Source organism: Lichenostomus cassidix, chromosome 11 (assembly GCF_008360975.1).
Source record: "Lichenostomus cassidix isolate B80296 chromosome 11, HeHo_3.0, whole genome shotgun sequence".
Classification (NCBI taxonomy): Eukaryota; Metazoa; Chordata; class Aves; order Passeriformes; family Meliphagidae; genus Lichenostomus; species Lichenostomus cassidix.
The window spans coordinates 8,052,580-8,080,302 of NC_139492.1; the positions used below are offsets into that span (position 1 = coordinate 8,052,580).

Here is a 27,723-nt window from a genome sequence, read left to right on the forward strand (position 1 = left end):
TCTCAAATTAGTCAGAACCATGATCTAGAGGTCTAATGCAACTAAAACAATTCACTTTTATGAGATTGTTCTGATAAATGCTATTTGTTCAATCAATCGCATAGATCTGTCAGTTTCTACAGGGTACTCCGAAGGCTCAAAAAATATTCCTTTATTAAAAAGTAAATAGGACTTACATAGCTGTGCACTCTGCCCAGATGATTTCAGGAGCAATTTTAACTCAAACAGGACCAAAGCTACATGAACAGCATGACAGCGTAAGCGCTCTGTCCGGAAAAGAAAAGCTATTGCTGCTTCAAACTGTGCTGTCAAGAACAACACTTGGAAATAGAGGAAAGGTGGCTGATTCACTGCAAAATGTGATTCACCTGAAAAGAAAAACCATAACACATGGAGCATTTTCACATCATTTTCATGATTTTGCAATCAGCGATGACTGACAGTGGATACTTTCTGTCACAGTGTATCATTACTATTAGGTGCCAGCCAAAATAAACACAGTGCAAAAAACTGAATTCCTAACCATGCATCAGTGTCTCACCTACAACTGTTCCACTGGAAATTTACCATGAAAGACCACGGCATAAAGACATATGCAAAAAGTGAAACAGAATAATCAGTTACTCAGAAAAGTTCCTTTGTTCTTTACAGACAACAGACCATCACCTCTGATAGACTGCGATCGATTCCCTAAAGACCACAACCTTTTGTCTTCATTTATACTTATGACAAGTGGTACAAATAATGTTAAAAACCTGGATTTTCCTACTCAGTTACACCAACAGTAGCTTATTATATTTCTTTTCCACATATTTTTATCTGAGTGTGAGTGATACTACAAACTAGAAGGCTGTGGAGAATCAAATTCAGTATGTTTTGGACAGCTCCAAGTGACTTAATTTTGACTGACTGGAAGACGATTACAGGAAAATGTATTCCGTGGATGTTCTTAAAACTTTCTGAAGTGGAAGGAACTGTGAAATTTACTTGAAATACTAATTCAAGGGAAAAAATTAGTATCAGATGCACACAGAGAAAAAGCTTGGAAATATATGCCTACATTAACTAGTGATTGCTTTTCTGTTCTGTATTCCCAAAGCTGGAAGTTCTGCTAAAAGACTTCTGCATATTTATGGTGAGAGAAATCAATCCACAATTAACAGATAAAGGAGAAACAGCAGCAGTGTTGTTCACAGATGAGTATTAACTCTCTGGATTGCTGGGAAAACATGGGACTCATTCATCATGCCCTACTGAAGTCTGCCATGACTCCAGGGAAGCAGGCTGTCCATGGACACCCTGAAGACGCCTGTCACTAGTGGAGAGCTGTAGGGTTTTTGTGCAGACTGGGGTTTGTGAAATAACATTTGGAAAGTGTCCTAAGCAGAAAAGCCCCGACTGTGGTTTCTTACCATAGTCTTCCAGCAGCTGCTTCTGGAACTGTGATAACGTGAGTCGGTCCTGTGGGGAGCTCGTGCCACCATCATCAAAACACACTTGGTTCAGCTAAAAAACATGTCCAAAAAAGAGAAAAACAGCTATTTGCCCCTGCACAAGCCATGTACTTAGAAAATATTCATTCTATCTGAGCCCCTCCTAGGATTTGACCAGCTGACTTGAAACTGCATTTAGTCACAATATCAGCTCCATCCACTGCTGGGAAGCAAAGATGACTAATGCAGCAACAGCTGAAATCCATGCAGATATAACCCAGGGGTTCCATATCTGTCCATGCCAGCAAACTCTGATGATGGAACTCTGAATACTCTTGAGCAGCATTTTTTGCCACAAATATTATATTAACAAATACATCATTCTACCACCTTTTTTCTGATAAAGGGGAGAAACAGGTATCAACCACTGTCTATCATGCACTCACCAGAACTGTAAGGACTTTAGACTACAGAGACATTGACAGCACTGTCTTTGGTAAACTGACACTGACATTTCAGATATCCAGGCAGGAAGGAGAATTTAAAGAATCCTCACTGTAGCAAGCTAATACTACTTGCAAAAACAGTTGCCAAAGACCAGTGTCAAATGAAGAACATGACACTTCCAAAGACAATTGTACCCAAACTAACATCTGATATTACAAAGGGTAACAGAACAGCCCTGGGATTCAGGTTCCCAGCCCTGCATTATCTTCAAGGTCAAGTCATGTGCACTACAGTGATACAGAACACCAAACCTAGAAGGGTAGCACAGCAGTGTAGAAATGTGGTACCATTTAGACCTGTTCTTAAAAAACAGAAAAACTAGACACCACAACCCCAACACCAGACTTACTTTTAGCCAAAGATAATCTTCTGTTTTATCTGCAACTTCACTCTGGTTGTCTGTAATGTCACAACGGCCAATAATACAATAAACAGCCCTTTTGTAGGGGTCAGTGTTATTTCTCAGAGCTCGTCTGTAATGAAGACGTAGTTTATTTTCTGTGGCAGGAGACAGTCTGAGGAAAAGAAAAGATGGAAGTAAAACACATGAAACTCATTTTCCCTGTATGAGGAAACCTGGACACAAATCAATGTAAATAGGTACTTATCCACAGCAAAGGCATAATAACAGTAAGCACTGGCCAATATTTTTTGCACTTCCTATTCATATCTGTAGGTAAAAATTTTGCACACATGAATTTAAACACATAATTAAAGTTATGGAGGATCATCTTCAAATGCTCACTGTAGGGAAAAAAAGGACATATGACAGTCTCTTTAGGGGTACATTAATACTGTGGCAGATGAGCTATTTTTGTCTGACTCTGCTATTGCAGCATTTCAGAAAAAGAGAGCTCACATCATCTTTGGAATTCTTTGTGTTAGTAACTAACAAGTTATGGGTCATCGTCCCATAAGGTCTTTTAGGAGAGACACTTTCATCATTATTAAACAGTGTCATAATGCTCTTTGTCATTCTTTTTTTCTTGCAACCTCTTGTTGAGAATTTTACAGAATTTAATCAATAAAGTGTTCTTTCTCCTAGACTAAGGCATTGTTTGTCAAATCTGCAGGCAGAGGACTTTTTCATATCTGTAATAAAAACAAAATAAATCAATTATATTGTATCTCATAAAAGTCTTTGTAATGAAAACAGTGACAGTAGCTTCAACGAGGTTTCTGGAACAACCTTGATATAATGAGCACTCCTAGATACTCTACAAAACAGGTTGATTTATAGAAGAACACCATGGCATACAATACTCAGTAAATGGCACTTGGATTTTTATCCTTTCAGTTTATTTTGTTAGCTTGGTTAGTTATTTTTTGTTGGTTTGTTTGATTTTTGGGGGGTTTTGTGTTTTTTTTTTTAAATTCATTGCAAGTGGAAAGATAGAAAAGAAAACCACTGTGGAGTTCAGAGCACACCTTAGGGCTCACTAACTCAACTACTTTGCAACCACATCAGCACCAGTTTGGCCAATGGCCTCTAGTGCTGGACAGCAAAAATTGGAAGAAGAGAATAAGCACAAGAAAGATGTGAGAGTGAGGCCTCTAAAGACCTCTAACAAACACTGCTTGCTTTTCCTATGCAGCATTCGTATGAAAACAGGTGTAGTAAAAAGTGTTCCCCAAAGGAAATTCAGCTAAAATAAGCAACAGGGGAAATAAAAAGATACAGGACTCATGACAGCAGATTAATCTGATCTATAGCATGCCATATCCCACTGTTACACTGGGCATATCCTTCTGTAAAAAAGTAAAGCTACACCACACTGTATTACTTTTGAAATGTAAATTTTTTAATATTTTCAAACAACTATTTCTGTGTTGAGATTTCTTGACTTCAAAGCCACAAATTAAAACATGCAAACTTCTACATGTAATTTAGGTAGGTAATATAAACACCAGGCAGCCATCACCACCAGAGGAGACCTTAGCTTCTTCTATTTCTACCAAGCCACTGATTATTTCACCACTCCACAGCAATTCCCACCCCTCACAAAGATCCTTCCTGGTTCCCAATTACCTCCTGTCTTTACTGTGCATGTACTCCTGGAACCAGGTTTTGAACTCTCCCAGCTGGTGCTGTGCCCGTTTCACCACGTGCATGGCTGCATTCAGATCTCCACAGCGCATGCAGTAGTAAATCAGTGCCCACACAGGATGGCCCTCCACCTCACCATCCTGAAAGGAAAGTAGGACATATTTAACTTTTTCTTAAAGTAACATATTTGAATTATTATTCTTTATCCTTTGTCTCATTCATTATTTCTGCCCTTATACCCACACTCTGATTTTGGTAAAAAATTCTGTTACAGAAATCAGAAGTCATGAGGGTTAAGTTGTGGGAAAGGTCTGCACATCTCAGCAGTGAAAGGTTTGAGTCTCTTCTGCTTGCCCAGATTTCATTTCTGAGGAAGGTTCTGAGAATCCCAGAATTAGCATATGCTATCCTCCCCACCCAGGAGATGGATTTGGATTAGGCCACCGAGGTATTAAAAACATTTTTACCGAAACAGAAAGATATCAAACTAATCACTGATCTCAGCAGGTAGGGAATAGACAGCTAGACTTAGCAGGCTCTCCAGTGTTATGATTTATTATTTCTTCATTTAACTTTTAAATCTAATTTTACAACCCACACTGCCTGACAATTTTGTAGATGCACAACTATGCACTTTCTACTACATGGCAGGTAAGAAGGGTTTTATTCAGATTCCTAAATAAAAGGCTCAGGCTACAATTCAGATGAATTCATTACACATTTGGTGATTAAAAAACTGCTTTCACTATCTTACAATAAATGTAAAAAAAAGAGAAAAAGCAAAACAGGGAGATTAAGTTACTGCTTTTTAAGTTAATGCTACAAATCATAATAATGAATTTTAATTCTTGCTTGTTGATTTCTAAGATGACCAGCAGAAGACACCACAATTTCTAGAATTTAGAACTCAAGCTACTGAGCACCCACCATGCTTCGGGACTAGGTCTGAACTCAAGAGTGATTTTGTCTGCTATCTCCTATTTTCCTAGTGAAAAATTCTAGAGGAGGAATAAGAACCTGTTGCCCTAAAAGCAGCTTAAACAACAGAAAAGCCACAGGTGGCTGCACTGGGGCAAACAGATTTGTGTTACCATTCTAGCTTGGTCACTGAAGGTGACTGGACACACCTGGAGACCAGGGACAGATGCTGGGAGTTTGATGTTCAGGAAGCTGCGGACCAGTTGGTAAGTCCCTGGGACTCCACCCAGCTGGGCCTGGTGCAAGTTTCCAAAGACTGTCACAAAGGTGTAATTTTTGTAACTGAAAAAGCACACAAGCAAAACAAACATGAGCAGACTGAGATACACCTGCCACAAAAACATGCACTGCCTTTCAGATCTGACAGAATTAGCAATTTAAAGCAGATTAACTTGATGTTCAAACATTATCATTACATTACAACAAAACGAGGCAAAAAAATTGGTTAATTTAGGAAGATCCTTGTGTTTAGCAGTCTAAGGAGACACCCAAGTTTGGAGTCTGTGGTGGACTGCTGCAAGTTCAACTCTCTGTTATGAAGCTCCTCTTATTAGATTCTCATAGTGCAAAGTTAAGCTCAATTACATAACTGGCAAAAAGCCTTTCCATCCTAATACTTTAACTCTCCATCCTATCACAAAAGAACAGTTAAATACCACAGATGTGTTTGTCTCCCCACCCCATCGAAAAACATCAGCTTTAGGGCTATGGACTTATCTGATGGAAATACCAGGGGAAAAGGGAATTTAGAGAAATGTAACTGGTAAAGGCAGCTTTAAGAACACCTTTTAAAATAACCCATCAAAGCATTTAATCAAGGCAGATCAATTTAACAAATACTCATGTTTAGAAGCAGTAGTCTCAAAAATTTGTATATTGAAGGACGACTTATGTAAGCAGCAGCAACAAATGGCATGAAATTATTTTTCTTTCTCTGCAGCACATGCTAGACTCGTGCACCATCAGACTATAAATCTGAACGACTATATAAGCAAGTATCAGAGTATCTTGATAACTATAATTACGGCTGAGGCAAGTGCATGCGCCTCAGGGCTTGAGATCACAGTTGTTCCAAAGGAACTAATGCATGAACAGCTGTGAGTGGCATTACATCTCTTCCATGTCCAAGTGAGGGGCTGGTGAGGCATGGAAACACTCCAGTATTAGTCAATTCCCAATAGGGAAGAAAAGCTACAAAGGAAGACATGGGGCTTGGGTGAGGATTTAATTTAAAAAAAAAAAAAAATCAAGCCTGATAGGCCTCATGTCCACAGTTGGGAGCACTGGGGAAGTACTGCATATAACTAATTCCTAACTTCCATTAGCAGCTGGATATATGGCAAATCAGGTTAAGAGGCTCATCACACTCTGCAGAGACTGAAGAACTGGGAACAGAAGATCCTTCTGATGTGTCAGTTCCTCTGTGCACAGGCAGCAGCCGCCACCACCCCTGGGTGACACCAAGTGCTGATGAGGTGTGACAACCAACTGTCAGGGCCAAGAAGAGGCTGTGCCAGGAGGTGAAAGCATCTCTTCCCAGAGTGCTGTGTCAGAGCATAGCGCTTTCCATGCTCTGATGGCATCTCTGTGTCCCTAACAAATGCCCATGTACTCTGCAGTTACTGCTTGCTTGGGCTGAACGAGCCTGCTGCCATCACATTGCAGCTGCTAGAAGAGAGACACTGCAGTAGCCACATGTGCAGTGGATGGGCATTTGGCTTTGGGCAACTTCACAGGTTGCAATTCTCCAAGAACTTTATTGGTCAAGAAGCTTAGGCCCCATTGCTTGTTAGTACTTGCTAATACACACAGTTAACCACTTTCTACGGTCTGAAAATCACTGCTACACGTCTCAACTTCAACTTCTTCACTTTTCCAAAAACTTGCCAGCATAGAAACAGCATGATCAGACCTTGACTCACTGTACCAGGTTTGTCCCCATGCTGTCCTCACAGACTGACAGCAACCAGCAATCAGAAAGGGTTGCATATAGAAAAGAGGATATTTTTTTGCAGAAGGGAAATAGATCACTTTCCACAAGTGAAAAACCTTCACATATCACTATGCATATATAGAATATTTATAAACATAGAAGAAAGAATAAAAGTCTTTTCATCTTCTAAATGACCTCCCCACAGATTCAAGGCCTTTTTAACTAGAACACTGTTAAACTAAAACAGTTTTATATTTAAGTAGCTGCTCAAAGCCCTCCACAATAAAAAAGACAGGCAACAGATATATCTGTGAGCAGCACAAGGTAGCTGACTCTTTACATGCATTACAAAGTCATTCTGGCTTTTATTATTAGGGAACTCTACTAAGCTGCACCAAAGCACCCATCTTACCTTTCCTCCAGGTAGTGCAGAGCGTGCCTCACGAACTCCATGCGCACCTCCATGTTGGTCCGCACCTTCAGGGCATCGCTGGCAGGAACCAGGGTGACGTCGGTCATTTGTTTCACCATGGCCCACATCTCGGAGATGTTCTATAAACAAGTCATTCCATGCCTCAACGATTAGTACAGAGATGAACAAGCAACAGTGTTTTGAGCTACATGGTGTTTTGATGCTTAAGAAAAGCATAAGAACACAAGAGTAATGTCAGCTTAGATTTGTAATGGAGATACTGGACACAAGCATGTAGGTAAGCTGCTTCTGTCCCGTGGAATTAAAATTTCACAGGCTTTTTTGCATAGTTCTTGTGCAAGAAGACGGCTATAAATGTTGTACCTGAAGCTGTTCCCAAGAATTGACAACTATTTCCAAAACTAGGCTGGGCACTTGGTACTCAGTCTCTTGCTCATTTTCAGTTCACACTACCCACTCAATAAATACCACAGCACCATCAGCTTTCCATGTAAGCAATGTCTCTGACTGCTGTTGGAAAGCTGTTGATCAGCTGTGATAAGAAGCATCAAAAGGACACTGATCACTTGGACAAAGGCTCAGTTATAAATAAAGGTTGAAAACCATCCAGATCTGCTTATTCACAAGGACAGGATCGTATCAGTGTCTACAGGACTAGGGCATCCCTGCTGAAATGGCAAAATACTAAGAACTAACAGCACTGTTCACTTGGGCAAGGGCAGCTCTTTGATCTCGGTGCTTCAAAGCAGCAAGAACACAAACTCCCCATGCTGTCCCCTTGCAAAACAAACAGAGCTGTTCAGAGCAAAGATGCACATCTGTAATTCAGATCCAAGTGAAGAGTTTGCCCCTCATCTTCTGAACAGCTTTTTGCTCTCTCCATTTGCACAGTTTTTTCATAGCTTGACCCTCCTGCAGCATTCTCCTCCAGGCATTTCTCCAAGGTTTGTGTATTTGTTTTCTTTTTTGGGGTGGATCAAGGCAACACAATTAAAAGAATAGAAAAAAAGAAAAGTAGGCAGATCATTGATTTAAAGTCAATCCTAGGAGTTTTATGCTTTGCTATGGGAGCCTATTTCAGCTCTAGCAGAGTCTGATTGAAGACGCTTTACCTACAACTAAATACCTTCAAAGGATATTAAGAGACCACATTCTGTAAACCAAACACAACAGAATCTATCTAAAATTAAATGCAATTTTTCTCTCAACAGCTTATCATTCATGATGGGACACCAGGTTCGTTTCTTCCTCGCTGTGTTAAGAAATTTTCACCATGACCAACTTCATTGCAGGTGGGCCCTGCTGTACTGGAGAAAATTCCAGGATTGCCTCTGTGTTTTCTGTGGAGCCATGCAATATTTTTTGGCAATATCAGTATTTTTCCCCTCAATGTCAGCAGGCTGTTAATCACAGCCTGAAAACTGCTTAAATGAATTTCCTTATGTTAACTCATTGGCAGTACCTTATCATCCAGTCCTGCCGTAGCAGCACAAAGGTCCACCAGGTTAGGCTGCAGATGTCCATTCACTATCTTCTCATTATAAATATAAATCTGAAACACAATTAAAGTAAGCACATTTAACAATACATGTTATGCCCCATCCCCTCCCCAGCAACAGCAGCAAAATCTGAACCAGGCTTCAAAAACAGTGTCCCCAGCAAGTCCCTCTGCTTCCCTCCATCATCAGATGCTTGTAATCCAATGGCAGAGGAATGGGCATCAGCATCAGCCGAGCCTTCACAGCAACCCTAAGCCCCAGGCCTGACTGAAGGCCACCAGCAGCCCAGCTGTTCAGGGGTTCTGCACTGCGCTGAGCACTGTGCTGAATGTGCACAGCAGAGCACTGTGCTGAATGCCCTGTTAGACTAATTGTAGCTAATTGTTGGAGGATAAAGATTCAGAAGTGATCTGATAAGTGGATGGCTGTGACACTCCCCTGCATGGCAGCCTCCTACCTGCTGACATGAAAGAAACAGGATTTCGCTGGTTTGTGGTAGTATTCAGGGAAATGATCAGAAAGTTGGTCCTTCAGAGCCTGCCCTTAAATGTATACACACACCTCCCCATTTTAACTCTTGATCTTAAATGAACTTCGTCTGCTATTGTTTATTCCACTCCCAGTCCAAAGATCTTCCACTGTGACTGAAAATAATACTTGTCAATGCTAGAAAGGCAATGGCATTGTACTTCAACTCCCTTTGGCATGCACTACTTCAACACGCCCAGCGTGCAAACAAGCTGCAGAGCTCAGGACTGCAAACAGAATGCAGCATCAGTGAAATTATGTCTGTGGACATCGTCGTGTTCCTGTGAGACAGTTTGAACTATCCACAAAGAACAATTAATCACTTCAGTGTAATTAAAACACATTTCATGGCTGCTGATAAACTGAAGCAGCAAGGATCTGCAGGTCTCCTGCCTGACCTCCAGGTCTCCCAACTCTCCAGTGAACCCACAGGAGCCCTGCACAGACTGCTGACACTCGGTTATTGTTGAACTGAGGCAGGCTGACATAAAGACAGCTCAGCCAGGCCAGCTTCTCTGGAGCCCTTGTTGGGAGCACGCAGTGACTGCACAAAGTGCTTTGGGAGCAGAAGCCTGGCCACAAACACTGCATTTCCTGGGCACACTGCAGCAGTGTGTGCACAGCCCGTGACCCTGACAAGGGCCCACCGGCCATGGTGACTCCACGGCTACCCCAAAGCCAGGACTGCTAGAGAGACTGGGCTTCCCATACTCAAAAACCAGCACAGAGTAACAGTGACAGCATCAAAATTTTACAGAAATAATTATGCTTTAAGGAAGACCTTTACTGTGGGTATATTCCAGTAGATATGAACTAAACTAACAAACTATTAACAGCCACTAAATCAAATGTAAACTTTATCAGCACAACTGTGCACCTTTAGCCATTAGTTTCTTCCCAGTTACCATAACTGAATGCAGATGTAGGAAAACAGATGCACAAGCTGCTCTCTGCCTCAGCCCAGACTGAGCCAAAGCACACAATAACAGTAATTGTGTGCAAATTAGGCAACACTTTGTCTATGTCGTTTCACATATTCCATTTTGAAAAATCAAGTCCTTTTCTTTCATTTTGTTCTCAGCAGTGCTGGTAAACAGATAATCTCAAATAACAAAAGTAACAAATTGGTTATGTAAAGGTTTATCAGTTTTCCCTGAAAATTTTCTGAGGGAGTCTAATGCTACCAGGCATATTAATTCACAGCTGATGCACTAAAGCTTCTCATAAGTGATGTCATTAAAATAGGATATAATTTGACAAACATCAGGATTAACACTTCAGCATATTTTTTCCTACACACATACACATAAGAAAAATGATGTTCCACATATGAAAATAAACGGAATACAAAGCCCTCATTTATATACAATTATGGATTGACACAAATCCTAAAAAAAATTACTGCTTTTGAAAACTTGAAAGAATTTCAGTTTACTTTACAAGCATAAATGCTTTCTACAGTCATATATGGCGCTCAGGATGTCTTTTTGACAAAAAATATCCTACAGCAAAGAGGTGAGTATGCTTCTAGAAACACCATGCAAGATTTATGTGTTTGCAAATTGCGTTTTATCTCCAGGCAGATATTTTCATGTTTTACCTACTACATCTTCTTACACACTGAGCTCAAATCTTTATTTTCCCTGTCTCTCTCCACGTAGAACACAATGTTTAATTTTTTCGCCTCCACTCACCTGACGAGCATATGCCATCTCCACACTGTCCAAAGAGCTGCGACCTGGAGGACCCACCTCAATAACATAGCTGGGCTGTTAAATGAGAAGCATATAGGAAGGTATAAAGTATAGAATTACCATAGTGCATTTCACCAATACATCTGCTCCTAAAGAACAACAGCAAAGCCATGTTCCTGACAGAACTAAAAACAGGATTTTGAACTATCTACAGAGAAAAACGCAGTCTCACTGCAATACCCCAATATTTTCCCAATATAGCTTAAACTTCCTTAAGTGACAGAAATCCTCCTTATTCAGTGCACAAACCAACCATTAGCTCTCTAGAATTAGGTCATCAGTGTCTCTTGGTAGCATCTTATGATTTTAATTCTTTGCTTTTGTTTCTTGAAAGGTTGCTTCTTGTCAGTGTCTCGCTGTGAGGCATCTAGTCTGAACCTCCACCACAGCAAGGACAAAGAATTCAATGGACAAGCTCAAACAGATCCAGTCTGGCAGATCTGATATTCCAGTTTTGTCCCAGCGCCATGATATAGACATAAAATAGGACTGCAGCATCCCATTGTGTGCTGAAAAGTGCCCCACTGCTGGTCTGCTATAGGAGGAAGTATGTTGGCAATATCCTGACCTGAAAAAATAGTCCTTTTATCCACAGAGACTATGCCAAGACTGAGATATTTTGAGTGTTGAGCAGGGAGAGACAGCCAATGGAGTCATGGCATACAAAATTCATACTCTTATAAAACTCAAAATACAACATGCCATAATGGTCTAATGCTGCACAAAAATGATTTAAAGTATTCACTACAAGGCTCAGGTATGTTTTCAGTACAGCCACCACTGAAGATAGATGTTCAACACTCTGGAGGAAAGAATACTCCCAACTAAGTATACAATACTCTCTGCTATTTCCTGCTTTCTAAAAGAATATAATTCTTCATTTCAGCATCAGCATTGCAAGTCTTGGGTTTGAAAAATAAAGTACAATCATTTTAAAGACAGATCCCTTTGAGGTAAACAGTCCTTTAATATCAGCTGCTTCAGAAACCATGCTGGTCTGAAGATCAAAGCAAGACAAGCTCAGTACAGAAGCATAATATTTATTATTAAGCCAATTGACATAGTTGGGGCAAGCAAAAAGGAACAAACAAGCTTTCAGAAAAGCAAGTTTTTCAGGTTTGTTACCATATAACTCAAGGCCATGGATATTCATCTTAACTGGAACCAGCAACTTTTTCCAAAAAAGAGCAGGTACATCTGCAGAGTTTTAAAATTAAGCTTTTTACCATCAAAGTCAGTTACAACTGGCTGAACATCCTCATTAGCTTTTACAGTGCACCTTAGCAATACTGTCAAACCGCTCTACCAGTTCCTACACTGGTTACCAGCATGTCAGTACTTTATGGTGCAGACAGGATCACCTCCAAGGATTGCTTTAGGACAGGACATGCTCTAGTCTTGCCCGGAAGAGTTCACTTAAATTGACCAACTTGTTGCCTGTACAAAAAACATTAAGCCCAAATGCAATAGAAAAATCACTGTTTTCACTTCCAGTTTAATCAGCTTTAGAGTTCAGCTTTGCTGACACCTGTCAGACTGCAGCATGGCAGGAGCAATGTTCCTGCCATGACCTGGCTTGTGAGGATTTCAGGAACAGATCCAGAAATGGATAGCTTTTCTCCAGATGGTACCATCACTCAATTTCTTGTTTCAAATGAGGATGAAATGCTGGCAGAGTCTTGAAAAGAATCTCACTTTTTTTGGGAACTGTATCCCAACTTCAAAATGAAATAATACAAACATATGAATTTCCCGACATGGTACTGATCACTTTTGCACTGAACATTCTCTCAGCCATTCCCAAATTAATTTTATTTTGGTATTAGTTTAGCCTGGAATATCTTCTACTGTGTAATACTCCCCTTACACTCATGAACATAAGTTTTTGCAAAGCCAATGGCTACCCACAGTCCTGGTCCAGCAGTTTTGATCAGGAAAGTGTTCACAAGTTAAAATATAAAAACAAAGTTACACAATTGCAATGGCCAAGAAGCTGTTCTGCACTGGCTAGGAATTTTTATATGGAGATAAGGGCACTGACCTCTATAAAGAAATTATAAGAGATTTGTGATATCTGTGATTACTGCTTTCTGCACAGCATAAAACAGTTGATTACAGAATAAAAATTACTCCATTGCATTTGCCCTAATATAATGAAATACAAATGAATGAAGGTACCAAGGATGAACCTGGACCACCTTTTAAAATGGCTGAAATCAGTTTATTACTGCATTAATTTCTCATTAATAATGCTATTTAAATAATGTCCAACCTGATAAGAAAATCAGGCAGGTGCATTTAGACCTTAAGCTGTACAAAAACGCGTTACAAGAAAACCAAAAGCAATTCTACATTTTTTCTGCAACTGAACTTACACTAAAAATATTCTTCACAGTCCCTCTTAATGGTACTGATATTCAGAAGCATCTGCATTTTTCTTTCAGTGACAAATCATCTGACACAAATTCCTTTAAACCCACCTAAAACCCGACAAATTCTTTGTTCTAAAGAACAAAGAAGCTGTTAAAGCAGGTTTCCTGGGAAACAGACATGATGGCAGAAATAGCGCTTTGCAGCGTTCCCCTGTGCTGTGCCAGATAAAATGCAGAGTTATTTAAAGTAATGCTAAATTATGGACGTTGTCATTAATTACCAATGAGGTTTCATCTCCTAAAGCAAGTGAAGATTAGTACTTGCTAGTGACTTAGTGTCACTTTTCAGCCAGTGCCCAAGCACCAGACACACAAGGATTGTGGCTTTGTTTGTGAATCTGCTCCTTTTTCTGCTTTGCAGCACCAAAGAGCACCCACGTGGCTGCCACTCCAGAGAGTGGTGTGTGACTGCTGGGTTCAAAACAATTCAGGTAAGGATCTGAATTCAAAAGTGCACATCTGAAACTAAGAAATAACTGCTCTGGGGGTTGGGTTTTCCTTTCCCCAGTTTTAGTTTTACCCTAACTGTTATGCTTTAAGGATCACTTATTAACTGTCTGCCACAGCTGAGAACCGCCACATTGAAATTAAATTCTTTAAATTCTACTGACTTGGCACTTCAGCAAAAAAAAAAAAAAAATCAGGAAGTCTAGATTTTGTCCTAATTTTCTTATTCTTTTCTTTCCTATGGAAAAAGAGCCACGGAAGCAAGCTTATTTTCTTTTTTTATTTCCTATCTCATACGTGCATTCTGGCTTCATCTTTGAATTATTAAACTATAAGAAAGCACTAGCTCACTGAACTATCTCATGGCTGTGCTAAAAGGAAAGTTCAGAAGGAAAACTAAAGCAGTGAGTCAGCATGGCGAAGGCCACTTTCCACTGCTCCCCCTGAATTGCAGAAATGAGTTGCACAGGCAATCCTCTCCAAGAAGAAGAGACATTCCCTACAAACTTGTGGGGGGAAAGTGGGGACAGGGGAGGATATCCTTTGCTGGCAAGTCAGAACTTAACAAGTTGCAAGCAAGAAAAAGACAATGAAAGATGTGTTCAAAAAGCAGCTAGGAGCATACAAGAAGAATTGTGTTCCAGGTCAGGTTCTGAAGTTTAACTGGAGCAGCAAAAGGAAATGCAAAAACGTGGGGGATGCACAAAGGACTGCAGAACTGCAAGTGCACACACACATATCTTTCTGTATCTCTAGTCTGATATTACTTGAATGGCTTGTTCTGTTTTTCTCAACCGCCTTTGCTATACCCTGCTCTGAATTTCAGTCTTCCGAAACATTTTTCAGAACTGTAATATTTATTCTGAATATTATCCATTCCTCAAAGCTGCAGCTTTGCTGCACTGCCATCACATTTTTACCTTTTAAATTCACTTAGCCAAACGATGCTGCTTTTCAAAGGAGACCTCCTTCATTTGCACTCAGCCAAGCATTCAGCCTCACTTGCACACCAAACCCTGTGCACGTAAAGATGCATTATTCATCATCCTCATATGCATATGCACATTCCTCAGCAGAAGTCTGGGCAGACATTTTGTCAGCACTCCAAATGGCTTGGCCAGTAGACACAGTGAATATCTAGGCAGGAGACCAAGCTGGAGAAACCCCATCAAAATACACTGTGGTGGAATGGAAAGCATCTTGCAGTCCTTGGGATCTAAGGGATATGAAGGCATGACACAGAGGGGCAAAACAGAAACCAAGAGGTGCCAGTGTTGCTATACCACTGAAGGAACGTGCTGCTCGACAGCAGGAGTGGAAAAGCTTCAGGCAAGGGTGTAAGAAAGAAAAACTTGGAATAAAAGGATGAAATAAATGCCTTGGCACCTCATGGCACAACAGTCTTAACAAACACCTTGAGAGCATAGGTGTTTGATACCTTGAAGACAAAACTCAAGCTTTCATCCCTTTTCAGCCCCACAAGAAGCAGCTTTTTATCAGCTCTGGTTTTCCCTGACAAGGAGGCCAGGCTGAAGGACAAGGGGAACAGAAAACCTTAACGGCAAGTCCTGCACTAGGTTCTTTGAATCATGAGCTTTGCCTGTTAATTGGTCTTATTTCCATGAATAATGTGTTGGTATTTCACTCTGCCCAAATTAGCTTGTCCAAAGCTTGAGAACTGGCTCGCAGGCAGACTGGCCCCCTGCTGTGTTTGGATCTGTGCCTTTTCAGTTGATTCTCCATCTCCAGTGGATATCAATTAAACCTCTACTGTATTCTACAGGCTGTGTCTGTTTGTGTCACATACACACAAAAAACTTATTTGACTGGAACAAGGCTTTAGAAGAACAACCTGCTGTGGGGAGGTTAGATAACAGGCTTTTAACACAGTAGATGCACTTCAAACCTCTCAGACCTTTGACTTCTTGAGGCTAAGACTAGAATATATCAAGGATTTTAAATGCTCTTGAAATGACATAGTGCTACTATGAAAGCTTTGAAACAGAGAGTGGAGTAATTCTGAGTGATAGTGTACATTGAGTCTTTAAACTCATTCATGAAAAACATTAGGAGCTGAGTTTTCTCCCCTCCTTCCTCCCACCAATTTGATGCTTGGCATCTCAAGTGCCATGGACTGGGGGTAGCATCCATTTGACACTAAAACACCAGAAAAGGGGTTTTACCTGTTCAGAGTGGCTTATTAAATTACTTCTGCTAGCAGTTAACATCCACCCTCCAGAAGGAAAACCCCATACCAGTAACTAGCACACAAATCAAAGATGTTAGAACCTATCAGTGTAACTACCAAGTCTTCAGATTCACATCCTAAAATAATGGGAGAGCTGTCCCTAGTTTTAAATTAATTCAGTCTGCATTATTTAGTATTTCTAATATTGGAAAGCTGAACAACCTTTGAGAAGTCCCAGTAAAGTATCAGTAAAATATTTTCTGGGAAAGACAGCCTCTATAAAAAGAGGTATGCTAACTGGGATTAACCTATATTTAAAAGAACAGCGATCAGAAAGGGACATTTCATTAACAGCTTTAATTATTTCCAAATCCCTATACAGGTCATACCCCATTAGCAAAAAGGGCTTTTTTTTTTTTTTTTAATATACTTGCAGGTCATCCCAATGAACAAGAATTCATTTTCATAGGTGAAGAACATGGCTATAAAAAAGGTCTCTCTTTTTTGGCCTGAAAGCACAGCAACTTGCATTCCCCCACTCCCTATCACCTCTCCTCTCAAGGTGAGCATTTGCATGGTGCACAGTGCAGCAGCTGCAATGTAACTTTGTGCTCCAGAGATCGCAGCTGCAATGTAACTTTGTGCTCCAGAGATCACAGCTGCTGTCTGATGCTTTCAGCTCAGAGGGGTTGAGTTCCCAACACTCTGCACGTAACTGTGCTTTGCTCTACTCATTTAACTGAACCATTTTCTTTAAGAGAATAAATGGTAAAGCTTTAAGTTGTAACAGAAAATAAGGAATGTTTTAACAAGATAGTCAATATCTCTTTTGTTAAACACGGAGTCAGTCTTGCCCAAAGGATTTGATCACTGCTGGATTAACCTGAACACTAGAGATCTTAGCAGCACAAAATTCTAATCTGCTCTTCACTACACAGCAAGATAAAAATGAAAGCTTTTTTGTTGCTGTTTATTCATTTGGTTTTGCCAAGAAACATGAGAGACTTCATCAGCCTCCTAACAAAGGCCATAAATCCAGACTAGTGCACAGTGATAAGGGAAAGAGGCACTCTAAGACCCATGCATAAGCACAACTACACCTGAGAAACTCCCTGGTCTCACACTGCAAAGGTTTCCTGAAGTTCCCCAGTGTGTTTTCTGTCCCTTGGGTATATTGACCTAGTATGTGTTTGTGTGACTAAGTTTCCAGCCAGCACATAGGTTGCTTAAAACACAGCTTCAGCAATAGCAGCCCCATTGCCTGCACCCATTGGTCAATAAATAGAAACAATGACAAAGGTTTGAGATTTCGCTAGACAATGCATTCTGCTAGGCATAGCCATTTTAGAATTGAACAGGGATTTGGTATTTCTCATTTTCACACAGTTGTAGTGGCAGAATATTTCAGAGGTGGTTTCAGCAGTGCTGGAATGCCAACTGTGTACAGTGCTGTGCATGACTGTGAACAGCATTTAGAAAGACAGAGTTACCTCATTTTCCTGGGTGAAATCTAGAGCATCTTCCCCTGATGCAAGCAGAGAATGAAGAATCCTTTGTTTCACCTGCTCCCATTCAACCAGCATTGATTCTCGGTGATACTCCTCAGCCATGGCAAAAGTCTGTTGGTGACGAAGAACAAGAACTAAGGAACATATATAACCATCCACCAGCCTAGCTCTGCTATATTAATAGACAAGCCCAAAAATGAAACAGAAAATAGCAACTACATAAACCAACCAGGTCAGCCCTCAAGAGCTAATGGTGTGCTGCACACTAGTTTAACAGGCTTCCTGTTCAGGTACAAGGGAATTCAGAAAGTATGGAATTCAGAAGTAAGTGTGTGGAATTAAGACAACTCTCACATACCCCCAGCTGGTAAAAGAGGGAAACTGTGTCTCTTCCATGGCATTGCAACATACGAATCTGAGCAGGCTGAAAATCAGTGGGCTTGCTTCTTAACTTAGCAGCACACACAAAATATCCAGGTCATCATTGATCTGTGTGGTTTGTTGAGACTTAACTTCTCTAATGACCACTAGCTTTTCACCTCTCTGCAGGCTACAAAGTCTGAGTTGCTGCATTCTTAACAAAGATGTGTGTTTATTACCCATAACAATTCAGGTCTTTACCAGTGTGTTTTCCTTTTAAACAGGAAATAGGGTAACATAAAAATCAAAATATTAAGGGAAAATTAACCAATGTCAAAGAATCCAAAAATCTCTTTCATCAGGAATGTAACTTGGGAAAGCACACAGGAAAATCACATCCCAAGAAAAAACAACCTTTGCATTTAAAATGGCTGATGTGCTACGTTGTCTTCAGATCCAACTGGGGAACATGTGGGAGGAAACAACCCTTCCCTCAGTGAGAGAAATATTCCCTTATTTTGGCAATAGCATTAGGATATAGAAGATGCTTCACTACCTTTTCTGTTCTTGTTGGGGTAAGACTAACAGCCTCAGGTATACCAGGACAGGAAATAAATGAATCTCCCCTAATTCTAAATAGAGAATAAGCTATATTGTGTCTTCTACTTCTTTCCTGTTTACACAGCTCCATGCTGCAATGTACATAACTAAATGTCTTGGTTGGCTAAGTTTTTCATTTCATTGAAGTTCACTGTTAGGATATTGTCAATTAATGGGCAAAATGTTCCTCAGAAGAAAAAAATTGATAGGAGAAAAAATAGCTGGTTTTTTGTGACATTTGGCAAACAATTACAGTGCATGCATGCAACTAGAGTATAAGATTTGCGTTTCTTTGTTGCATTATATAAATTCACTTTATACTTTCATGGTAGCATATAGGTCTTATCCGCACCTTCACTATAATAATTTCAACAGGGTTTTAAATATGCTTCAATAGTTGCAGCATGGTTTTATATAACTGAAATAATTAAAAAATGCTTACATACCATTTCTAACAATTTGAAAAAAACACAGGCTCAGTTCTAAACCTGATGCCCCCAGTGTACACGGAGGGAAACAAATGTAACATGAGCACTAGGAAGCACAGAATGACATTTCCGAGAAGCAGTTTTAAGATAAACAACAGGAAACATTTTTCCATGCTGCATAATTCAATTGTGAAAATCACTGTCCCAGAACATGACAGGTATCAAAAGCACAAACAGATTCAGAAACAGGAGTAGATTCATTTCTTATCAGAAAGCAAGTTGCTGCTCAGATGATCTTCAAAACAACTATTTTTTCAGATGTGAAGATACAGGAGATGAAGAGGGGAAGGCTAATTCTGTCTTTTTCTTACAGAGTAAGTACCAATCCCTTTTAAGGGAAGAAAACTGGACTCTGCAAAGCTCCCCTGTTTTTATTTTTAGGAAAAAAAACCAGTACTTTCTTCCAACTTACCCTCCTCCTAGACTCTTCAATGGCAGACAGCAATGCATTATCTTTTTCATTCTTCAGAAATCCCTGCAGGAAAGGAGAAACAGAACTTCAGCCAAAAAAATCAGCCTCACACTAACATCAGATACATATTGTAGTACTCAGCTCTTTCAGCTCTGAGAAGCGCTCAGAGCTCTCTCTGCAGTCCAGTCCCAAGAAGTTTAAAGGTCACTTTACTTCACCAGAGGTACAGTAAGATGGCCCTCCAGAGCAATGTGAAAATGAAAATGCATTAATCCTCTCTTTTAATATGCATTAAATCCTAGTGAAATGTCCTGCTTCTATTCTCTTTTATCTCTGTGTCCCAGCATCTGCTTCCTCTTGCTCTCCATTTGAGGGAGCTAGGATGAAGCTGGTAGGAGCGATAAGCCAAGATAAGATTGTTGGACTTGAGTATGCCGAAAAAAATAAAACAGGCTTTGACTTGGCAGCTTCAGGCAGAAGCAGAGCTCTTGAAGGACCGATAGGAACTGTGAAAAAGAGCCTTAAAAATAGTCAGTTGAGGAAGGATGGAAATAACTAAACAGTTGGAAAGCATACAGGAAAAGTTTACCACACAGCTTCTCTCCATGAATACAGCTGGAGTACATAAAAAGAAAGAAGTGTATTTTTAATCTTCAGTGTATCAGTAAATCTCAAAGAGGTCAGGTGTGCATGAACAAACTGATTCAGATGAGCTGTTAGCTCCCTATCCCAAAGGTTACTTTTATGACCTATACTAGGAAATATAAAATAGTTTTAACTTAAAAAAAAAAAAAAGTAGCTGTGGGCTAAACTGCAGCAACACACACAGACAACAATCAGAACATGTTTATCACATCTTAACATGAATATCTTTACTTTGCATTTTCACTGTTACATCACCAATTAAACAAGCCAAGTTGATCTGTACTCCCAGACTTCAACATAATCATTATTCAGGTCATAAAAAAGAAAAAGCAGCCTTTGTCTCACTCTGAAGTAATCAACTATAAATTATCAACTCCATTAAGTGCTAATATGTTAAAAGTCTGTACACTCACTCCACAGCTCTAAAACTAAAAGCTGCTAACAAACCCAGAGATGGGAACTCAATGGACCATGCTTTATGCTTCTATAAAGAGAAAACACAATTGCAGCAGTGTCCAACTGAATTTGTCAGGAATCAGGATTTTGTGCCTTTTAGTATCCCCATCTTCCTGCAAAAAATTTCTGTGGTGACACAGGGAGATTTGGACCATTGGAAAAATATATTTATGGCAGGTCTTAGAAACAGCCCTGCAGCAGTAATACATACAACCACAAGTATCACAGAGTGATACTTAGCTCTGGGAGGTGAGGAGCATTTGAAATCTCCCCAACCTGAAGCAATCTGGCAGGAACGCACCGCATAGGTGTGGTGCCTGCCTTCCTGCTACCCAGCACCAGCACGTGAAATAAAGGGCATTGCACCCTTTCCTTCTGAAATATGTAGAACAAGCATCTGAGGTACATGGAACAGGCTGTGACCCCCTTCAGCTGGAAATAGGAATGTGACCCCTTTCTGTGCACCAGAGAGAGAACAAGCCACCATCCTCCGAGAGACGTGCGGTGCAGTTCCCCAGAAACAGCCCTTGAATTACACACGAAGAGAGCGGTCACTGCTACCCAGCCTATTCCTCATTCCACCAGCCGCCAGGTCCTGCTTTATTTTTAGACAATGCCCACAGAGAAATCACAGTTACAATCTGAAAAAAGGAAGCTAAATCCAGATCCTTGCACACGTCTGGGGACCAGCTATTACAGCAGCTGTCACTGAGACAAGGGTTGCCGCAGTCACCTAACTGGGCCAAGACCCAGCCTCAGCTCTGTGTAGGAGAGGGATGGAGACATGCCTTGTAAGGCTTGTCCCTGCCTGCATAGATAGAAGGACTTTGGGAAGGAAAGAAGTTTTCTGTTTTGTTTTGGTTTTTTTTTAATTTCCCCACCTTTAACCTAAAATGGAGAAAAATTATCTGGAATTAACACAAGCCATGCTTCTAGACCTTCAAAGCACATACTAATATATGAGCAGAAGAGACAGATCCGTTTCTGATGGCAGATATCTGATGCTGCAGAGAACAGTGTGTTAGCTGTATTCTAATAATGCTGCTAATTTTACAGGCAAAAGCAGCCCACTGGCTCCAAGATGCAGACCTACAGCTATCTGGATGTGATGGAGGGCGTGAGCTTGCAAAGGTCCTGGATGCCTGGCTCCCTGCTCGCTCTGTGAGTATTGGACTCCTGAAAACCCCAAGAGATAAGAATCCTACCTTTCCCGCCCTTGGTCTTCCCCTCTTTCCTTGCAGGGATGCCCTTAGCTGAGCAGGTACCTGCCTACAAAATGTACACATAAATGATGATAATCAACAGAGTAATTTAAGATGTTCTCGAACTTCCCTTGATGTCAGTAAATCCAGGCTGAGTATCTTAATGAAACCGCCCAGCACCCAGAGAGTTCACTAGGTCTGTTTAAGGGATTACATTACACCAACTGCCAATTAGAGGATGATAATTGTCTTCTTCAATCTCAAAAACTACTACTTTAGCAAAAGAAAATCCTCACACATTCCAAATAATATCTTTAATGCCTCACTGAGGAGTGGTACATTTTAAAAAGGCTGCCCTATGTCTTGCACTAAACATTATGACTCTAGCATGACAATTGCTGCTTCAGTTAATTACAGGCTAATTGTTAAACCTCAGAAGAGGGAGTTTCAGTAACTGATGCTGGAGCTCCTGTTACTGCTTGTGTGACTGCTTCTGCTTAGTTAGGCCAAACCAGAGCTCCTGGGGGTGTCACTGCAGGCTTTGGGGGCCAGAATTTGACGCGTTAAGAAAAAGTGAGGTGTGTCCGGCTGGCTGCAGGATTCCCTCGATTTATCGCATTGCCACCTAGCGGCACACTATACTTTGATCACCAGACATGGAGATTTCACGGCCATACATAAATGCACACAAATGCACCTCTGCTGCGTGAAAAAGCAGAGCCTCGGAACAAGGATGCGCAGAAAGATGGAAGGGATGCACTTTACACTAGAGAATTTTTGTCCTCAGAAATCCCGGGTCACAACTTTAAGGTTTCACGTATCTCTTCAGAAGGCTGGGCTGTGAACAGTGCCGGTTGTGCTCACCAGTTACATCTGCCCTAAAAGCTTTCCGCAATCCCAGAGGCAAGGTTTGACTTAGCCACGAACGCTGGCAGACTGTAACAAGGATACGGAGGTGCGGCGTTCAGCACACACGGGGAGTGCACGACCCACAAAGCAGGAGCCACCCTCTCCGGGGAGATGCTGCTGATTGTACAACAGTAACGAGACTTTGCTTCGCATTCAGCATCCAAAGAGAAATGCAAGAGGAGAACAGAGATTATTGTTAGCAGACAAAAGGCTATTTCGCAGAGGCAGATGGCAAAGATAGGAACAGCCAACAGAAGCATTGCTATAATCTCAGAGGTGAAAACCTCACCTTGCAGCTCTCCGTGCATGAGCTCTGCCAGTGCAGGCATCCCACCGTAGTCCGGATTTTGCTTGAAAATAAAAATCTTACTTCCCTGAGGCAGGTTTATGCAAAAAGCTCACAAAGTCTTAATGTCACATCACTCTGTCCTGCTTTAGTGAGTGGCTTTTGATTTTCCTCTCTGTTACTGTCTGACTCCTACACATCCTTCCTGCATCTAGTTTGGAAGGGAAGCAGCGTAACTCTTCTCTATTACCAGTTCTCTGCAACACTCACTGCTGAATGTTTCCCACACACCATTTGTACAATATCCGATGCGATGGTGTTTGCAAAACAGGGACACAGGCATAGAAATACACCCACTCTCCCACCTTCAGGTTCCCGTTTCTCAGTTAGTCCCGCTTACACTCACATGTCTACTGACTCTCAGCATCTTTCCTAAGCACATCCCAGATCCTCTTGGACCTCTTACACCTTGAATTTCAGCCTGTTCTTCTCACAGCCTCCCCTTTTTGCAACCATCCAGCCTCACTCTCAGCCGACCATGGTTTGTAGAAGTGGTCCCACAGCAGAAGGGCAGGACAGGACCCCTGGCAGCCTGTGCTTGCTCCACTATTACCTCTCATCTCAGACAACCACTGCCACAGACTGATTTGACAGCAACCAGCACCTGCCTTGCTCCAGCCTGAATTCCAGCAAGAGTGTTCCAGTAGTTCATTATCGGTACAAAAGGGCACACGTGCACGCACCGATGGTCTCTTTTTGACAGGAGACTGAAAGTCTCTTCCATTTACTGCAGTAAATGAGGTTAGTAAACTCTCCTGGCTGAGAGAAGTCTCTTAATTACTTTCATCAGCCAGGCCATACTTTTAATACTTGATCTCAGTATTCAAGCTGTCAAGAGAAGGAAAATGTTGCCAAATAGTATATTGAGGCCTTGGATGTTGACAGCAATGGGTACTTTTTCACTGGCACAGAAAGAAAGAAGAAAATGAAATGAACAATCTGGGACCATTTCAAGTCAATTGCAGTTTGATTAAAATATTTCCAAGTGCTGGATTTCCAGTAGATCCAGTGAATCCAGCAGGGACAGTAAAAAAAAAAAAAACAAACCAAAAAACCACTCTTTGGCAACTGCAGGTGAGGCACTTGAATTTATTATTTCTGCTAGCAATTCTATGAAATAATTTGCTAAATACAATTGTATTGAAAATGTGAATGCATCTGAGCAGACTCCTGAGGTGGCGTACCCTGGCACAATCCTCCTGGCCATATTTTCTCTGGAAACAGAAAATGAAGCAAGACTAACTGGCACCTTTTAAATCTAAATTATTGTTTGTGCTGACACAAGCATCAGCGCTTGCTAGCTGGTTTTAAATAGACAGGGCAAAGGGGATGAGCCATGGGGTGGCCAACTACTGTATTCCTGAGGATGGGGACACACCAGTGCAGCATGAGCAGTATTTCAGTCTATTCACTCTTCCTTTGTATGCATGACACCAACATGTCTTGGAAGCTTCCATAGGTCTCCTATTATTTGTTTTTCAGAAAGCACCAGCTTTTTTGGGCTAAAGCCATGCAGATAAGCAAGTTCCCTACCTACCTTAGCCTGTGTAATACTGTGCCCTTCAAAGAAGCAAAACAGATGCCCTAAGATCAGCTACCAAGCACAATAAGCCAAGAGCATTTGTGAAATTCACTTCCTCCTTGAAGAGCTTCAGATGGCAAAACTGCTATGTGGCCAAAACAGACTGAGGGCCTGAGTGCAGGGATCCTCAGAGAGGAAGAGAACCCAAGAAATGGTGATTCACCAGTCAGTATCACTTCAAAGCTGCGTGAGAGGCAAGGAATGTATCACTGTACACAGACACAAAGGTCCACTGGAAAGGACAGTCTCATGAGTTTCATCCCATAGCTCTATACGTTGTTCAATTTAAGGACTTAGCAATAAAAAAATTCCCTAGTCTAAGACAGCTGCACTTGTCAAGCTATAACATACATTTCTCAACTTCCTTACCATCATGTTTAGAGTGGGAAATGCTGCAACATTTTTAATTCCCTGTTGACTGAACAGGAGAAGCAGGGAAAAACCAGAAGGCTTTACAGTCTGGAAAGACCTAAGAGTCAGTTTTTGCATCAGAGACTTTCAAAGCAACAGCCATGTTGAAGCAGGAAAAGCACATAGCAATAGCTAGGACACAAAACTGTGTTAATAAAGGCAAAAAGTTGGCTTGGGGATGATCTGCTGATTTGCTACCTGCCATGACAGGGGTCTCGAATCACATCCCCCCTTGCACTGTGACTGTGCTTCACACTTGTTGTCAATACTCATGTTCAGTTGGTTTAGAGTCAAACTAGGAGAGTTCTTCTCCACCCTGCAAGCAGATAGCATTTGAGTGGCAGTAAGTCATTAAAATATACAAAGCCTGGCTTCATCTCTGCTTTGTTGCGTGACTAACAATTCTAGGCATTTGTTAGTGGCTAGATTTTAAAGTGGCTTCCTGCTCCAGCAAAATCAAATTTTGCAGAGCTGCAATACTGTCTCCCTTCACGATGGAGAAGCAGCAACCTGGACCTCACCCCAGCAGCAGCAGGAGTCTATGCACGCCAGGCTGGAGCCGAGGCACGGCGCAGAACAAGAGGGGCACCTCCACTTGCCCACAAGGCTCTCCCCAGGGCTGTATGCACCACGGAAGATGCACAGCAGCACCCTTTGCCAGAAACAAGCCCTGGGGCAGGAACAGAGCTCCCCCACCCTGCTATTGGCACACATTGATGCAGTGCCCAGGCTCGAACAGTCTTTATGTTGCAGAGTGAGCCTTAAGCAAATATTTACAAAGAGCTCTCTGCCGCAGTTTAGTGCCCGCAATGCAAAGATCTGGTACTTTTTTTGTATTATTTTACTGGTTTAGACTGTTTGATCTGTGAAACTCATGCAGTTTTCACAGTAATCTTAAGACGGTATCCAGGAACATAGAATTTTGCTGTGTTGGATAAACATCATTATTCCTTCTAGCCGTGACAGGAACAACTCAAACTGCTGAAAGAAGCATTCCTTGGGAAATCACAGATCAGCTCTAACATAAGCAGGGGCAGATGGTGCACGCTCTTTGACTCTTGCTGGGCCTGTTTGAATCTGGCAAGTGAAGACTGGAAATGTGTTCCTCAGACATACAGGTTTGGAGGGAGGAAATACAAACACCTCTTAGCACTCACTTCAGCCAGGACACCATCCATTAAGCACGGAAGGCCTCGATGGTCTCAAACCATCAGTTAATATCAAACCATCACCAGCACTGAAAGGCATCAGCATATCCCTCACCCAACTGCAGTCCTCTGAAACACATCTGCAGCATGTGGCCAGCAAGGAGAGTGCAAGGTGTCTGTAGTGAATAAAGGCAAAATTTACCATGAAACATACAGGGAGCTGACATTTTTCTAGACATTTATCACACTGGAAATGTCTAGAAAAATACCACTGCTCAGATTTCCTGCTGGAATATTGTGCCAGGCACTCAGCAGCGCCAAAAATGAACTCTCTGCTATGTGGCACTGCTTGTTCCATGTATAAATGGAGATCATCACTGCTGGCATGAAACATGACTCCGCTTAATTTTAGTTTCTTCTAATTCAATGCAGGATGCTCAGTGAGTTCAGGCTTTCATGCACTATGAGATTTCAATATTTTACTTAAAATTGTACTTACAAGTAGCTTAACGCCTAACATAACATGGAAATACATTGCACTCTTCCTGTGTATTTTAGATTTTACAAAATATGTCAGAGACATTTGCAAGATTTAACAAATACAAGTGCAATTAAAATTAGTGAAGTAGGACACTGTTTTAAGAAACACTACAATATATCAACCATAGCAATATATATAATTTATATATTACTTACACAGTGTACCTAATTATTAATACATTAGTAATTATCCATACTGTTTTTTCTGTCTGTCCCCTCCATCAGAGTGAAACCAAAATAACTTCAATTACACAAGTTAGTTTCTCATTCTTACTCCAAAAGCCATTGCCATGTTATATTGGGCCGCACAGTGCATGGGAATGCTGTTAAAATGGAGCTTAGTAGGCTTCTTTCAAAGTCACAAAGACTTTATTGGCATAAAACTAAGATAATACCTTTTTTAATCCAAAATTTTACAGCAAAGTTGATTAGAATGAGGCTCTCTTTCACATACAATTATCAGCCTCCACTGCACAGATCATTTTTGACAGCAATTGTTAATGCAACACAAAAGTAGTGTAAACAACAGTGTTACTTTCTCTAGTGATCCTGTCTTTCTCCCCAGGCATATACTTATTTTTCTTCTCCCTATGATAGAACTGGGAGTGGTTCAACAAGAATCCCAGGTGCTATCAAGGTACAAAGCACCAAGGAGATCTGTGCAATAACAAATAAGAAAGTCTAGAATAGCCCTAACCTGCTGAGAGGTCATGCAAAGAACAGGAGGATTAACAATGAAAATCTATATCTAGAACTAGAGAAAGAAGGTGGACAGACTCTTGCCAGCCAACTATGGCAGTAGGAAACGTTACACCAGAAGGAACTTATTCAGCTGAAGACTGGCACATTGCACCTAAAAACATCTTAGATGGTGTTTCTGTTTGTCTTAATCAAGATAAAGAAACCAAAATGCTACAAAGGCAATTAAACACAATGC

The 27,723-nt window shown here is 41.0% G+C and overlaps 1 protein-coding gene across 5 annotated transcripts in view; it reads right to left on the reverse strand.

Moving 5' to 3' along the window:
• NUP93 (nucleoporin 93) overlaps nucleotides 1-27,723 on the reverse strand; it is a 77,507-nt gene that overhangs the window by 11,346 nt on the left and 38,438 nt on the right. For all 5 annotated transcript variants that reach the window (XM_085071745.1, XM_085071750.1, XM_085071746.1 and 2 more), the window contains 10 exons: nucleotides 19,548-19,610; nucleotides 17,670-17,798; nucleotides 11,053-11,127; nucleotides 8,794-8,883; nucleotides 7,311-7,450; nucleotides 5,115-5,247; nucleotides 3,970-4,127; nucleotides 2,290-2,455; nucleotides 1,413-1,506; nucleotides 177-368 (listed from right to left, as the gene is read on the reverse strand). In XM_085071745.1, coding sequence (XP_084927871.1) covers nucleotides 177-368; nucleotides 1,413-1,506; nucleotides 2,290-2,455; nucleotides 3,970-4,127; nucleotides 5,115-5,247; nucleotides 7,311-7,450; nucleotides 8,794-8,883; nucleotides 11,053-11,127; nucleotides 17,670-17,798; nucleotides 19,548-19,610 — 1,240 coding nt within the window. The remainder of the gene's footprint in view (nucleotides 1-176; nucleotides 369-1,412; nucleotides 1,507-2,289; nucleotides 2,456-3,969; nucleotides 4,128-5,114; nucleotides 5,248-7,310; nucleotides 7,451-8,793; nucleotides 8,884-11,052; nucleotides 11,128-17,669; nucleotides 17,799-19,547; nucleotides 19,611-27,723) is intronic.